This window comes from Anser cygnoides, chromosome 18 (genome assembly GCF_040182565.1).
Source record: "Anser cygnoides isolate HZ-2024a breed goose chromosome 18, Taihu_goose_T2T_genome, whole genome shotgun sequence".
In the NCBI taxonomy this organism is placed as follows: domain Eukaryota; kingdom Metazoa; phylum Chordata; class Aves; order Anseriformes; family Anatidae; genus Anser; species Anser cygnoides.
Window position 1 is genome coordinate 6,322,368 of NC_089890.1, and position 14,326 is coordinate 6,336,693.

The 14,326-nt window shown below is 55.0% G+C and overlaps 1 protein-coding gene across 4 annotated transcripts in view; it reads right to left on the reverse strand.

Annotated features, from left to right (window-relative positions):
- Nucleotides 1–2,948: 2,948 nt before the first annotated feature.
- AP2B1 (adaptor related protein complex 2 subunit beta 1) overlaps nucleotides 2,949–14,326 on the reverse strand; it is an 80,901-nt gene continuing 69,523 nt past the window's right edge. For 3 of the 4 annotated variants that reach the window (XM_048067998.2, XM_066979702.1, XM_066979701.1), the window contains 4 exons: nucleotides 13,186–13,270; nucleotides 12,341–12,427; nucleotides 4,543–4,697; nucleotides 2,949–3,457 (listed from right to left, as the gene is read on the reverse strand). In XM_048067998.2, coding sequence (XP_047923955.1) covers nucleotides 3,383–3,457; nucleotides 4,543–4,697; nucleotides 12,341–12,427; nucleotides 13,186–13,270 — 402 coding nt within the window. In that variant the 3' untranslated portion in view covers nucleotides 2,949–3,382. Of the gene's footprint in view, nucleotides 3,458–4,542; nucleotides 4,698–11,861; nucleotides 11,882–12,340; nucleotides 12,428–13,185; nucleotides 13,271–14,326 lie in introns of those variants that run through there. The other variant, XM_066979703.1, reaches the window with a different exon arrangement.

Genomic DNA, 14,326 nt, shown 5'->3' on the forward strand with positions numbered 1-14,326 from the left:
GTGCGCGAGGCCGCTGGGAGCTGCAGTGGTTTTGGGGAGCCCGCCCAGTGATTTCGGCTGGTCCCATCTCAGCCAGAGCAGCCAGGAGCAGCCGGGGAGTTTCCTGCCCCGTGGTGTGAGCCCCCTGCAGCAGCTCTGAGCCTGGGGGGCCACCCGCGTCCCCCGAGCTCTCAGCGCTGAGGACTGACGGTGCTAACGAAGCAAACCCAGTTTGCAAGGAACGGCACAGCCCGTGTCCCCGTTTGCGGGGCAGGGCATGAGTGTGCCGGTAAATCCAGAGCAGCAGCAAAGACCGAGTTCTCCCCGAGGAGCCCGTGGCAGAACTGTGGGGAGGGACAAACCCTTCCCCTCACCGTGGGACGTGACAGGGACGGTGGCAGCCCCGGGGGCTCGCAGCAGTGCGGGTTCCCACTGGGCTGAACGCTGCCCCCATCCCCAGGCGGGGCACGGTGGGCTGATACAGCCCCTGCCACCCTTGGTCCTGAGTCACTTCACCTCCACGTGCTGCTAATCCAGAGCTGGGTAGGGGCAAAGGAAAGGGCTGCTCGGCTGGAGGCAGGACCTCTCATCCTGCTTCCCGTGCTGCTGCTTTCCTGGCCCCTTCGATGGCTTCGTTTGGGGCTGGCTGCCACCGCAGAGGTTTTGCAGCCCAACCCGCCCTGCCTAAGACAGGACCAGCAACGGGCAAAACCCTCTGCAAGACACCGGCATAGGCCAAGGGCACTCCGAACGCATCAGCGACTCGCGTGGTTTTATTGTTTCTCCTGGGGAAAAGCGGGTCAGGGTAGGCACAGCCCATCTGGGGACCAGAAAGGGACGGACGGGCACGTCCATCTTCCTCCCGCTCCTCCTCGGCTGCCCGTGCCGAGGTGCTGGTGCCCCCTGCACCGCATGCTGCCCTCTGAGACAGGAGGAGAGCAGCGGGCAGAGGCAGAGGAGCAGCACTGAGGACAGTCGGTACCTCCTCGTGCAAGCCCCAGAAATTATTTTGGGGAGCCTCTGCTGTGTGCAGGGAGCAGGACGAGGGGCTCCCGGGGCGCACACGCGGCTGCCTCCCACCTAATTCAGCCCCAGTGGGCAGCAACTGGGGGAAGCAGACCCTGTCCCCAGCCCCACAGAGCCACACCGCAGCCACGGCTTTGTGGAAATGAGTTTATTGACACGGTCACCAGGTAAAGCCTGAAGAGCAACACAGCTACACGGCGAACAACCGAGCGAGAGGCACGGCGGGAGAGGAGGGCGAAATGCCACCGACCGAGCCCGGGCTCTGCCCTGCGGCACGGAGACACCCCCGTGCCCCAAAAGCTGGGAAGAAATTTGGCAAGAGAAAGGGGTGCCGAGCATCCCCTGCCCGCATCAAAGCTGCCCCGGCTGTTCAGCAGAGCGAGGCTGAGTTCAGTTCTGACCCTCTGCCATCTCCTGCCTGCCCTGACACAGCATCGCACTCGGTGCTGCCGGTGCTTCGTTAATTGCTCTAATAATGATTTCTGCGGTGTCCCTGCGGGCGTTGGAGCACATCACCTCCCAGCACACGCAGGCAGGGCTCGAGGGCTGGATTGCTTCAGCTCTGCCCCACTTTTTCCCTCGCCAGAGCACAGGGCTGCCTACCCAGGGACACCACCTCTGCCGGGGTCCTGCAGCTCCCGTGCCCTGCTGGGGTCTCCTCCTCTCTTTATTGGGGCTGAGGGCTGGATAAATGGGGCAGTTTGGCCTCTTCCCAGCATTGGCTTCTTGGCTGCAGACAGTGCCAGAGTCCTAATGAACCACCTCCCACCATAAAGCATTTATTGACCTTGAATGTGGCAATTAAAGTGACACCAGGGGGATTGCGGTGCAGAAGAGCTTTGCTGGGGAGGCGATGGCGTCAAAGCATGCTGGGGAAGGCAAAGCTGCTCTGGGCAGTGGCTTGGTTTAAAAGCAGGACAAGCTACGGATGGAGCGAGGGCATGCAAAAGGCTTTGCTTTCACTGCTGTTGCTGCAGCACTTAGTGGTTGAGTGGCAATGTGGTGAGGCCACCGCTGTGGATGGGAAAGGGAAGCAGTCCTGGCCCTAAGGACGGGTAGGAACAGGGGGGCCAGGGCAGGGGCTGAGAGCAGGGACCCGAGCGACCTGTTACCCTGTGCCTGGGGGCACGGAGAACCAAGCCCCAGCTCCGGGAGCTACAAACTGAAGAAACGCTTCCAAGGTCTGCTCAACTTGGCAAACAGGGTGCAAACACCACCAAGCCCAAAGCGTCCCCCCACTGCGACAGCATCTGGGTTTTGGGGGACAGCACGGGAACGGGGAGAGCTGCTCAGCCCCTCAGGACGGGGCCAGCAGCAGCCAAGCCCCCCGGGTCCTGCCAGGCCCTTGTGCCTGGGGGGAAGCAGTGCTGCCGCGCTCAGGTTTACACCACCAGCCTAGGGGAGGGCCCGGGCTTCGCGCAGCACCCGGTGAAAGCGGCACAGCTCAAGGGACGGCCGAGAAGGCAGCTCGGCTGCAGCAGGCACACAGAGAGCGAGAAGAGGAGCTGCAGGCGGTGAGGACAGACCGCACCTCATGCTCTGGACAGAGCCCTTTGCTCTAAGAGCGGGCTCGTTTCCCTCATTTCGACCCTGCTGTCTCATTACAGACGTAGGGCCGCAGCTCCTCCCCGCCCAAAAAGAGCCTTGCTTCTTAAATCAGCAGATCATGAGCCAGGGAGATGGCTGGAGTGAAAACACACCACCAAGAGCAGAGCTGAGTCTGAAGAGCAAGTGTAATAAAAACCCCTTGCTTTAGGGCTGCGTCCGTCTCCACGGACCAAGCAGATGGCTCTGTTCCTAGGTCCCCGAGGCCCTTCTCACCCTGCGAGAGCCTAACAGCCCTGCAGGGCTCCCAAACCTTCCTTGGAATCGCTTTCCCTTTAACCCAATTACAATAAAAAAAAACTCAAAAATGTATAAAAAATATAAAATAAAGTGCAGTGTATGTTTTTGACAATTTTGCCTTGTTTTAATGAGCCAACATGTGGTTTTTGCTTTTTCTTTTTTCTCCAGTGAGCAGTATTTTACAAAATTGTAACTACACCTAAAGCCATTTAGAAAACACTGAACATTGGCACAAAATGGAGAAGCCCACGAGAACGGACAAGGAGTGACGGGCGAGGGGGCGTGAGAGTAATCGAAGCAGTGGTTACAAACTCAATGGACGCTAAAAATACCAAAGGGGTTGTTCCCTATCATCGTTAGCACGTGGATACTAATTGCTACCTTGTTTAATCAGTGCCTTTGACTGAAATCCTACACATGAATACAGCTGCTTCCAGTTACAGAGTGCTTTTCCCTGCACCAGCGGCAAAGGAGGACTGGGGGCCCCTTTCTCCCTCCTCCTCCTGCAGGGCGAGGCACGGGCTGACCCCCGTCAGTTCTTCAGGATGGCGTCGTAGGCCTGGTAGATGTACTGGGACACCTCGGGAGCTCGGCATTTCAGGGAGAGCTGCGGAGAGGAGGGGAGCAGAGGTTAGCGGCGGTGCCGAGGGAGGCAGGAGCTTTCTGCTGAGCCCACGAAGACGACTGACCGACAGCACGGGGGGGACAGGCCATGGATGTGACCAGTAACAGTCACCACAAATAGTTCCTCTGGGTACTGCTTTCTCCATCACTAACATCAGCATGCTTTTTCAGAGCTTGCTGCAAGCAGGAGGATGAAGATGAACGCAAACGCCCACTTCGGGGTTCCCAAATTCCTTACCAAATGCAGACAGCTCTGTGAGCATGAAGGAAGGGGACGCTGTGCCCAGCTCTGTGACAAGGGACGTGCCCTCACGCTGTAAATCACAGCACCACGCCCGAGGGTGTGTTTGCTTGTAGCATTTCCGCTCGGTCCTGACAGATGCAAACTTGGATGTCGCCCCTCTCTAAGAAAGTGAGGACTGGGCCAAGATCACTGCGGTGGCATCAATCCTCCTCGTAAACATGTTAAAGCACTTGGCATCGCTTGCTTTCCCCCCCCTGCCCCTCGCAGCTCCCCAGACTGTGGATTTCTCTTAAAATTCCCGGAACACCTTCCAACAGGTGAGAAATGTTCTAATAACGGGAAGGTGAGGTGCAGGTCCTCAGAACAGGAGCAAAGGGAAAGGGAAAGGCGATAGGGGTGCACGATGCCGGCCAGACGGCACCTTCCCACCAGCCACAGCTGATGCCAGCACGAGCCCAAAGCGCCTCCGACGCCCAGACGGGCAGGCTCCGCCGCAGGAGCCAGCAGGGCATAAATTTCTTCTTGTTTACTAGAGGGGGAAGGGTGTCCTGGCAAAGCTTTCTCGCTAATGTCTCTTGGCTTTATCTCTGGGTAACCTTGGCAAACAAAAGCTCGTTGCTGAGTGGGCATTATCCCAACTCGCTGGCAACAGAGCAATTCTGTTTCATCTCACTTTTTCCAGTCCAGCAGGAATTCCTAGCCCCCCGGTCAAATTAACAGCATCTGCCTGAGAACAAGCACACGAGGCACCGCAGGGAGAGACCACTCTGCACGCTAGGTGAGCGGGAAGGATCCCAGCCTGCGCCGCGTCCCCGCGACCTCACCGTGTAGTTCGGGTTGCCCGGCTGAATGCGAAGCTCAGCCAAGATCCAGATGCCGTTGGTGAGCTTCAGAGACTGGTAGAGCATGTCCTGGCCCTCCACGTTCCTCTTGGCAATGGTGTACACGTTGTTGTTCTGCAGTTTGCTGGAGACGGTGTCTTCAGAGAGAAAAGGAAGAAAAACACATCTGTTAATTCAGATTCATCATCAGTGGAGGCAGGGGAGCCCAGAGGAGCGTTCCCAGGATGCAAGCACACAAGGAAATGCTGACTTCTGTCCCAGAGATTTCTCTGGGGACAGGAGCAGCTATGACACAAAGAAAAAAGTCCTGTTTGCTTCCGTGGAGCCACCTTTTTATTTTCAAGCTGTGATCCTGATCCTTTGTTAAGTATTTGCCGATCTTGCAGGGCTTTCACTTACTGATCCCTGCCCTGGATCACGGAGAACTCAGCGCCTTGACGAGGCCGAGATTCTGCATCTCAGAGGGTACGAGGGCTCTGCTCTGTCTACAGCCCCCAGCAGCCCCATCCAGGCTGCCCCGGAGGTAGCCAGAAGACGAGGGCAGAGAACGAAGATCCCTGCTTGAGGCTCGCCAAGGTGCCTGGTTCCAAGGTCCTGTGCCAACCACAGCAGCTCCCTCCTGCTTCCCCCTCTCGTTCACAGAGAGACAGTTGTGGCCAAACCAACGTCCCAGAAAGTAATCAAAATCCTTCCGCTGCCCCCTATTCCACCCATTTTATTATTTTTTTTTTAAGTAATCATCTTAAGGAGTAGAACTATCCACTCTAGAGCCTATCTTCTTCAGCACAGGGCCGTGATAGAGTTTGTATGAACTCTGCGCTCACAGAAGATGGGTGATTTCACCCGCAGGACTGCATGGACGTGACTACGACACGCTTACCTCCAAGGGACATCACGGAGAAGCCAGAACAGAAGCAAATACGCACAACACGAAGCCCCAGCCCAGCAGCCTCTGGCTCTTGGGACGGTGTAGGGCAGGGCGAGCCTCAACCTTCGGGTGCCAGGAAGGGGGGCAGGTTACACGCTTGGGTGGAAGGCTCAGGGATGGGCACGGTCATGTCACTGCTCCAGTAAATTCCCATTCCCATTCCACAGATGCCTGTGCTGCTGTACGGAGGGAGTAGAGAAGGGACAGCTGGGTCTGCTCACACGCCATCGAAGGGTAAAAGCAGCAAAGGGCCCCACGAATCCCCAGGGTGATGCAGAGACCTGCTCCTCCCTGGGCAGCCCCAATACCCCCAGGCCGTGGGGTGGCTCCGTGGGCAGCCTGCGACCCCCTGCGCTCCCCGAGCTGCAGAGCGGCTGCGTGCGGGTCGAGGCACCCAGCTACCCAGACACGCTCAGATTTAGGTTTCCTCTCTTCCCCAGTTACTATGGAAACTGGCAGATATAAGGAACTAATGAGATCCTTTGCTTAAAAACCCTCATTCCCTCTGTCTCCTCCTCCCACCTCTACTCCTCCTCCCTACAACAAACTCAGCCAGGCCAGGGGAAGGGGCACCGTGGAGCCCTCTGCTCGCAGGGAGCCACAGCCTGGGCAAGACGCACGCTGGAGGCATCTCATCCATCAGGGATGAGGCCAAATCCCATCTCCTTGTGCCACCCCAGCCAGCGAGAGCGGCTGCCAGGGCTTTGGGAAAGCACGGCATGCTACCCAAGTGTTGGCTCAGACAGCACATCCTTCTTTGCGAGGGACATCAGTATTAAATGGGATTTTATGTTTGTCCAATTTCAAGGGGCTGTGGTTAAACCTCACCGCTCGGGGCCCCTCTGGACATGAATTTGGGAAGTGGAGCTGCTGGCAAGGGTTCAGCGCCCTTCCTCCAGCGATCTTCATCCCCGTTGGGCACTGTCACAGCAGAGACATCCCTGGGGAGTGCGGGTGGGGGGTCAGAAGCAAGGCTGCAAGTGGGAAGCTGAAATTTGGGCAGCTGTGGGGCTGCTACCCCATCACGGGGCATGCAGCAGAGGGGGTGCAGGATGTGAGACAGGGCCACAGAGCAGCTGCCTTATGCCAAAGCCTTCCACTGCATGCCAGCACCTCGTGCCACTCAGGCAGCCGCTGCCTCTGCTGGGGGCAGCCCCCCGTGCGGGGTCAGGGGCTCTCCTGGCTCCAAAGGGAGGCGACTTCTCCCCAGCTCCTCCTCACAGCCACCTGCTGGCTGCCCCACAGCTCTGCTTGTGGGGGTACAGGGAGGGAAACCGAGGCAGGTCGGCTCCCAGGACAGCCTGTTTTCTGCCTCCCTGCCTGACCTCAGTTATCCCCAGGGGAGCGCATGAAATCCCACCGAACACACCCAGTTTCAGCCAGGTGCCCGGAGCAATGGTGCGCAGCCTGCTGTGCTGGTGCTTGGCTCGCCCAACGCCTCCTGCCCCCTCCTCGCCCCGGGTAGCAGCAGCAGCTCCCATCCCTCCTGTGCTAGCGAGTGTGGGGATTTGGGATTTTGGAGGAGATCGGGCAGAGTTGCTAAGCAACAGTGCCAGGCTGTGCCTGGCTGAAGGCAGGGCCGCTGATGCCGTGCGACAGCGCAGCCCTTGAAGGCAGGGGTTTGCCGGGAGCACAGAGCTGTGCCCGGCTCTGAACGGGGCTGTGGTTCCCCGCCGAGAGCACGGTGCTCAGCAAGGCCCCGGCGCTGCCCAGCGCGGGCAGGAGTAGGGCCGGGCGGTGCTGCCGGGCACACATCGCCCCGTCCCGCAGCGCTCAGGGACTGCGAACCAGCCCAGAGCCACAGGAGCCCTTCTGCGGGCCGGCAGTCTGCATCCGGCCTCGCTACGCAACTTTCTGCGGGGCTTTTTCTTCTGGTTCAGCGCTCGTTGTCACATTTGGAGGACACAGAAACATCTCCCCATCACCATTGCCAGGGAAGCTCACGACATCAGTCCGTCTTTCAGTGGTTGCTTTTTTTGTTTTTAAAACAGCACTTCTTACCCTGCCTCAGAGGAACTTCACTCCCCAACCCGATCACCCAAGCCACTCCATCGGCAGAGCAGAGGGTTAACACCAGCGGGGCACCTTTTCTGAACACAGACCTTCCTCCACGGCGCTCTGCAACGAGCGCTGGCTGGCAGGGAGGAAAACCTAACCCCTGCAGTTTGTGCTGCGGCGGCTGGAAACGTCCCTGCTCCATCTCTAGCAGCACCTGAATGGTTCTGAGCAGCCAGCCAAGGGCGGCATTCAACCACCAGCCGGATCTGGAGACTCGGATCCAGCGGGGAGACACTTGGGTCAATATTATGACAGTACCTTCATTTCCAAGGTAATAAGGTTCTTCAACAAATGATCAGGCTACTAGATCCACACATACCTAAACACACCAGAGCAACTTGCACGTGATCATCTCCCTGTTTGTTCCAGCAAGAAAATCCAATTTCTTGTAGCCCTAGCACTGGTACATCGCTTGGGAAAAAACGAATGACCGCCGCGCACCAATAAAGCCCCATTCAGCTCCGAGTACCGAATTTGTCATTTCACACCAAATTAAGGACCAGCAATAAGCCAGCAAAACCCAAAGTTGCTAGAACTGCTGAACAGCACAGCGACTAATTAGCTCCTGTTTAATGGCATTCAAGCTCCATGTGCAAGTCAGCTTGTGCTCTTTCACTCAGTGCGCTTGAGTAAGCAAAATTTAAAAAAAGAAAATCATCCAGCTAATCTGATTTGCATATCTTAGCTTAATGTAGTGGTCCTTTAAAATTTAATCAAACCGAGTACGTTGAAAAGCAACGGAGAGGCAGCAAACGGAGCTTGAGTGCGTGTTCAGTTGCAGGGGAAACCTCACTCGGTACAGCTGCACCAACAGCACCCGGATTATCGGAGCCGTAGCAGTCTCTGAATCTATTTTCATCCATGAATGACACGAACGCTGGGTAAAACTGTCACAGTACGAGCAGGACTCGTTAGCAGTCATTAGGATGATTTCCAAAGAAAAGTGCTGAGGATGTTGCAGTTCTAGGGCCCTTCCCAAACGCTACCAGGGCCTGCTGCTTGTGCTCCCCGCCATCGAGGGGGACGCCCCTGTCTGCTTCTAGCACTAGGTCCCTGTCCTTTTGTTTAAGGTAGAACAATTAAGTTAGCTCTGGACTCATAACAGATGAGATTGCAGCGGTATAACCATGACCTTGCGTTTTCATTGCAAGTTGTATCTCCGAATACAGCTTTCTCCACAGCACTGTCATAACTTCTTCCTAAAGAGGCAGATGCATGAAACGGAGCTCTAATCGATTCAAGACGTGCAGAGCATCCCAAGTACACCCTGGCCCCACAGTACTGCTCCACACACTCACTCCTCCATGGCCATACAGCCTCAGCCCCAAAGAGTAGCCTCAGGAACCACGCCAGCTGTCACTGCTGGGAACCTGAGCCCAAATCCCTCACCCAAATTTAAGCACTCATCTCTGAGTCGCTGGAGATCGTGGGGATACCTCCAAGGATGCAGGGCTCGCGTATTTTTGGAATAAAGATGCTGGAGAAGGGACGGGAACAGCAAGCTGTGACCTTTTCAGGGCACCCGATCCTCGCCCCGCAGCCTGGCACCTTGCTGTAGACTTCAGCTGGCGGTGCTGCAGACTGCTACCTGCAGCAGCCAAGATTTTCCAGCTGCTCTGTGCCCTGGCATGGGGTGAGCTGCCAGGGCCATGAGCCTTTTCTGCCACCCCCGTTCCAAACCATCAAAGCTCCAGTCAATCCTATTTGGCTTGCCTCATAGGCACAGGATGAGTCTTTTGCCCACAAAGGCCTTGGAGCAGACTAACGCAGAAGCATCTCCACTGGCAGACGGCGTGCCCATCTCCTTTTTGTCTGCAGGAACAAAGGAAGGAACCTGGGGAAATATGGGAGGTGTTGTAAGGTGGCTGCTGCAGCGTGACAGCCAGCCAGGCCTGGATGTACAAGAAATTTGCGAGCTGCTTTCTTGACAGAGAAAGCCCAGCTCCATAAAATCCCTGTTCCAAGCTCGTTTTCTATTATTTTTTTTAGTTACTTCAAACTTCAGTTTCCCCATTGAAGAAAATCAGCATCCCCTGCTTAGCTGCTCACCAGGGCCTCCTGCACGGCCGCACATGGGCTCAGCCCCACTGCTCACGTGGCGGGGGAGCAGCACAGAGCCGGTGCTCAGCACAGCCCAGGCTCTCTGCAGCTAGGAGAGGCAAAGCCAGGCACGGAGGATACCACGCACTGGCCAGTCAGACCAAGACACAGTGTATCCCTGAGCCTTGGTGGCAACTTAGCACCAAGTGCACAGGCTCAGGCTAGGCATGAATTACTTATCTGAGAGGCTACGAGAGACCCAGCACCTTCTAAATTTCAGCTGGGAGTCATTGAAAGCTGCAGACTTTATTCTGCACAGCTCTGCTACAACAGCAGCTGTTGTGTACCTTATTTTATGCGGTGGTACGAAAGCTACGTGTGATTATTTCAATACAACAGACCTGCCACCTGCCCTGGCTGAGAGCTTCATTCTGCTTTGGCATCTCCCACAAGGAAGGCTTTGGAACACAAATCCCTCTCCTCCACAACGAGCAAGTTCCCGAAGATATTATATCCCACACCAATTTGCTATTTGTGGAAGAAAGAAACAAGGTGCCTTGAAACAAGGTGATCTTCACTGGATTTCAAGTGATCAAGATTTCAAGACTGAATTTTGAAAGATTATTGCCCTACTGCAGCGTGCGACCAAGCAGGCAGCATTGCTCTGGCACAGCCCAGCAGCCAGCTGGATTCAGCTTTCGTCAGAGCTCACCCAGTTTACGGTGCCTCCACCAGCAGACACTTCCCATGGTACAAGCAGCTTCCATCCCTGACGGTGCTGGAAGCCCAGCCCTCCACAAGTTTTTGGGCGCGTCTGATCATTGCAAGGACAGGTGTCGTGCTCTTCAGATGGTCTGTGCCAGAGGAGGTCACTGCTTAGATGGAAGGCGAGCAGCAGACTGAGTCAGGGTTGCACCAGCAGCTGAACGCAAGGACTAAGACAAGCACACACCACATTCCCAGCTTTCCCTCCTGCAAGCTCTTGGCCTGCTCCCTGCCAAAACCCAGGTGGTCAAGGAAGGAAACAGCCCACAGAGCTGCAAGAGGGAGGAGGTGTCTGCAGTGGAAATGCAGGAACAGAAACTTCAGCTGATGGAAGCGTCTGAAATCTGTTCGTGAGACATGACCCACTTTCTCCTGTACGTAAGCAAGAGGCTGGCAGACCCGGAGAGCCCTAGAGCCTCCAAGAGCTTGGCCATGCTCGGGGAAAACACCACTTTTAGGGCGTTCGCTCCAGCACCCAGGGCAGCCTCCTCCTGCCTGAGCCGTGGCTGCAGACAGCTCTGCAGAGAAACCTCCCGGTGCGACCGAGCTCCCTGCGAGCTGCTAACGCGATCTTCGCTGAGCATCACCGACTTGAGCAGGCCGGGCAACACGTCTGGCCTCTGAATGGCAACGCCCCCTTGTCTCGGACCTGCCACTCCACGTTTTCTACCATTTCCTTCTGGAGGGAGACGGGTGCATGGACCAGTCCGTGGGATCACTTGGCCACCGCGCTGCCAGAGCTCATCCTCCCAGCCACGCACGCCTCCTCCCAACCACATCCTCCGTTAGCCAGGGCCACGACACCCCAGCGCTGGCCCAGAGAAGCTACCAGCATTTTTGATCTGACATACAAAGAGCTGGGGATGGCGCAGCTAGGGCATGGCTGGAGCAGAAGGCACCATGGACGGCAGCGCTGCAGTGCAGGGGGAGGCAGTGCCAAGTGTGGTGGGGAGCAGAGGGAGGGCTGGGGGAGGCGCAGAGGTTGTTCTCGTCTGAAACCCCACAGTGAAATCAAGTCATAAGGTTCAACAGCTGCTATTTTTTCCCCCCTCTTGCGTGCTCCATCTTTTATATTCAAAAATAGTAATAATTATGAGTACAAAGAGACCCATGGTTTCTTTCTGCAATTGAGGCAAGAGGGTGCTCATTGTGTAATAGCAGACACGAGAGAATAAAAAGGTTACGGGGTTTGTAATCAATAGGGACACTTTTTTCCTCTGTGAAACACAGCAGCTTTTGGTAGAATCGCTTGGCTCCCGTCCAGAACCTCTTGATACGGAGCAGAGCTGCTTAGCTGGCCACATTTCACTCTCTACGCTCCCTCATCCTCCTGCAGTAGTAAGGACACACCTGCAAGGAGAAGGCTCCCAAGCAGGGGCAGCTAGATAACTGAACGCAGAACGAAACGGGATGGATCACGATCAGAGCACATCCAGGCAGAAGCTAACTAGAGCAGCTCAAAACTCTTCTCTCACACGGCCTGTCCTCCGTAGATGGCAGAACATTTTTACAGTGGCACGTAGGCTTACTCTGTCACAAGAGAAAGGCGAAAGCAGATGGTGAGAGGTGAAGAGACCAGCCCGGGTTTATGTAGCTAGGGTAAAGGCAGGGCTGTATGACATTGCCTGGCACAAACAGCAGCAGGACAGGATTAAGTACAGCCCCAACACAGCATTCGGCTCTATCTAAAAGAGCAGCTTTACAGGGAAGCAGAGTTATAAAGAGAAAAAAAAGAATACAAGATCCAGAATGAAAGGAAGACGCAGACGGGTGAAATCGAAGATGTGGGGTTTCAGATGTGCTTTCATGGACGTAGCTACGGACCCGTGCTTTTATAGCCCTGGGACCCAGGGCTCACAGGCTGTTGTGTTCATAAGCACAATGCCCACCTCCCTGCTATCCATACACACTGCTATTAATAAGGCGACGTCTAGTGACGATCAAAGGTGGGTCTCAGAGCTCTTACGGCAGTAGGATTAAGCTACTCACCAGCATTCAGGTGGCAGTCTTTAATCTGGAACTGCAGCTCGTTTTCGTTTGGAATGTCTTTCCATGTTGCGAGGAAGACCTGGCGCTCTACAAAGGAGAAAGACAATCAGCACTCCCGGCCCCTCGCAGGATTACGGCATTAATTAAATCACTGCAGAATGATACAAGGTAAGGACACAAAAGACTTCTTGGTCACATTTTGCCCTGGTGTGGTCGGATCCAGGATTTGCTTCTAAATAACCTCAATCTCACTGCAAAAGCAGCAAAGCTTTGGTGGTTTTCAGACCCGTCCTCCCCCCCAAATCAAAGACAGTCTGTGAGCTGTTTACAAACCAAGAACATGGGGGATTTGACAGGAAGGAAGGAGACCTACAAATTTAGGATTATGTTACCGTCAAAGCTAAGATGCTGCTTTTCAAGCAACCTCCCATCCAATTCAAACAACAATTTAATAAAGGAGAACAGGCACGTAAGTGCTACAGTGAATAGCGCTACGTGTGAAAGTGCTACTGGGACAAATCCTGCACCCATTTGAGTGAGCCAAACCAAAAAACACGAAAAGAAAAACAAAACAGAAACCAGCCTCAAAGAAAACAGATCCACTCCTTGTCTGACAGAGGATCAGAGCAGAGGACGTGGGTCCTGGAAGCGCAGCTATTGGAGTTGCAGGACGACAGGGAAGAGCTGTCAAACCTCCAGTGATCAGTTTGGGCTGCGGAGATGTGCTGGCACGGAGATCACGGCCAGGCACACGCGAACCTCAGCCATGGGACAATGGCGCCCGGCTGGGCGCTGCTAGTGCAGTCTGGCTCAGGGAGGCTGACAACAGACCTGAAAGCACTCACCCATTTTGCCATCCTCTACGAAAAGCACGTTGAGAGGAATTAGGCAGCTGAAGTAAAAGACATCAATGTTGTTTTTCACAGCCACCTGTTACAGAAGAAACAGGGGGGGGTTAAAGCATCTGTATTGTCTGGAAGTCCAAAGGGGTCCCAAGGTTTTACACAGTCTCGTTGCCTGCCTGCGCACTTGCAGTGCTCTCTCCTAGCAAAGGCCAGCTCTGAACACGAGACCACCTGGAGAGATGTTGCTGAGCTTCTGCGGAGTTTCAGACAGAGATCAGTCCCACCCCTCGGTGCCCACTCCATTTTCACTAAAAGCTGCTCAATCTTCTCCTAGGAGCATTTCGCTGTGCTGCTTCAGAGCCAATTGCACTGATGGGGTCACCGCCAGCATCTTCGCTCTTTTCCCCTCTCCCTCCCCTCACTTCTTCCACCTCCAAGGCAAGTTCCTCTATCCTGACCACACACAGCTCCTAACACGTCTGTGATGTTGCACATGGGCTTCTCCATCACCCCTCTTTTTCTTTTCATTCTTGCAATTCCCCGGCTCCAACCCCTGTGTATTCCTTGTTCCTTAACCCCAGCTCTCAGTCACGTCTGAACGTCCTTGATATCTCACGGCCTGGTCATTCTCTAGAAAGCCTGAAGCCGATCCACTCGCTGCACTTTCCTCCTTTCCTCGTAGCATTTTCCAAGTCTCCTGCCTTAGTTAAAGCTGTGTAGAGAACGTGTATAGAAAACGTGCTGGGTGTTGATTCCTGGAAGGAAGCTCTGCTATGGAGCAATCAGGGAGGTAAAAATAAAAAAAAGGATCATTTGACAAAAGACTTAATTCTCAGTGTCATTAAACTCTGCCAGCCAGGGAGATGCACTGCATTGCCTTTTATCACACAAGCTTGCCACGTTACCAACTAAACTCTGCCAACACCGAGAGCAACCTCACTTTCAGTTTTCCCCAGGCTGAGAGCTGATGGTACAGCAGGAGCAAACGGGAGGTCTGAGAAAGTGCACTGTCATAACATAGCAGAGAAAACGTGGCTCTGGGCTTTATTTCTATGCCTCTCACGCTCTCCTTGCATCATCCTGCATAGCGATAGCCTGTCACGGGAATACAGTTCAGCAGACACCTGCCATTGCTTGCAAT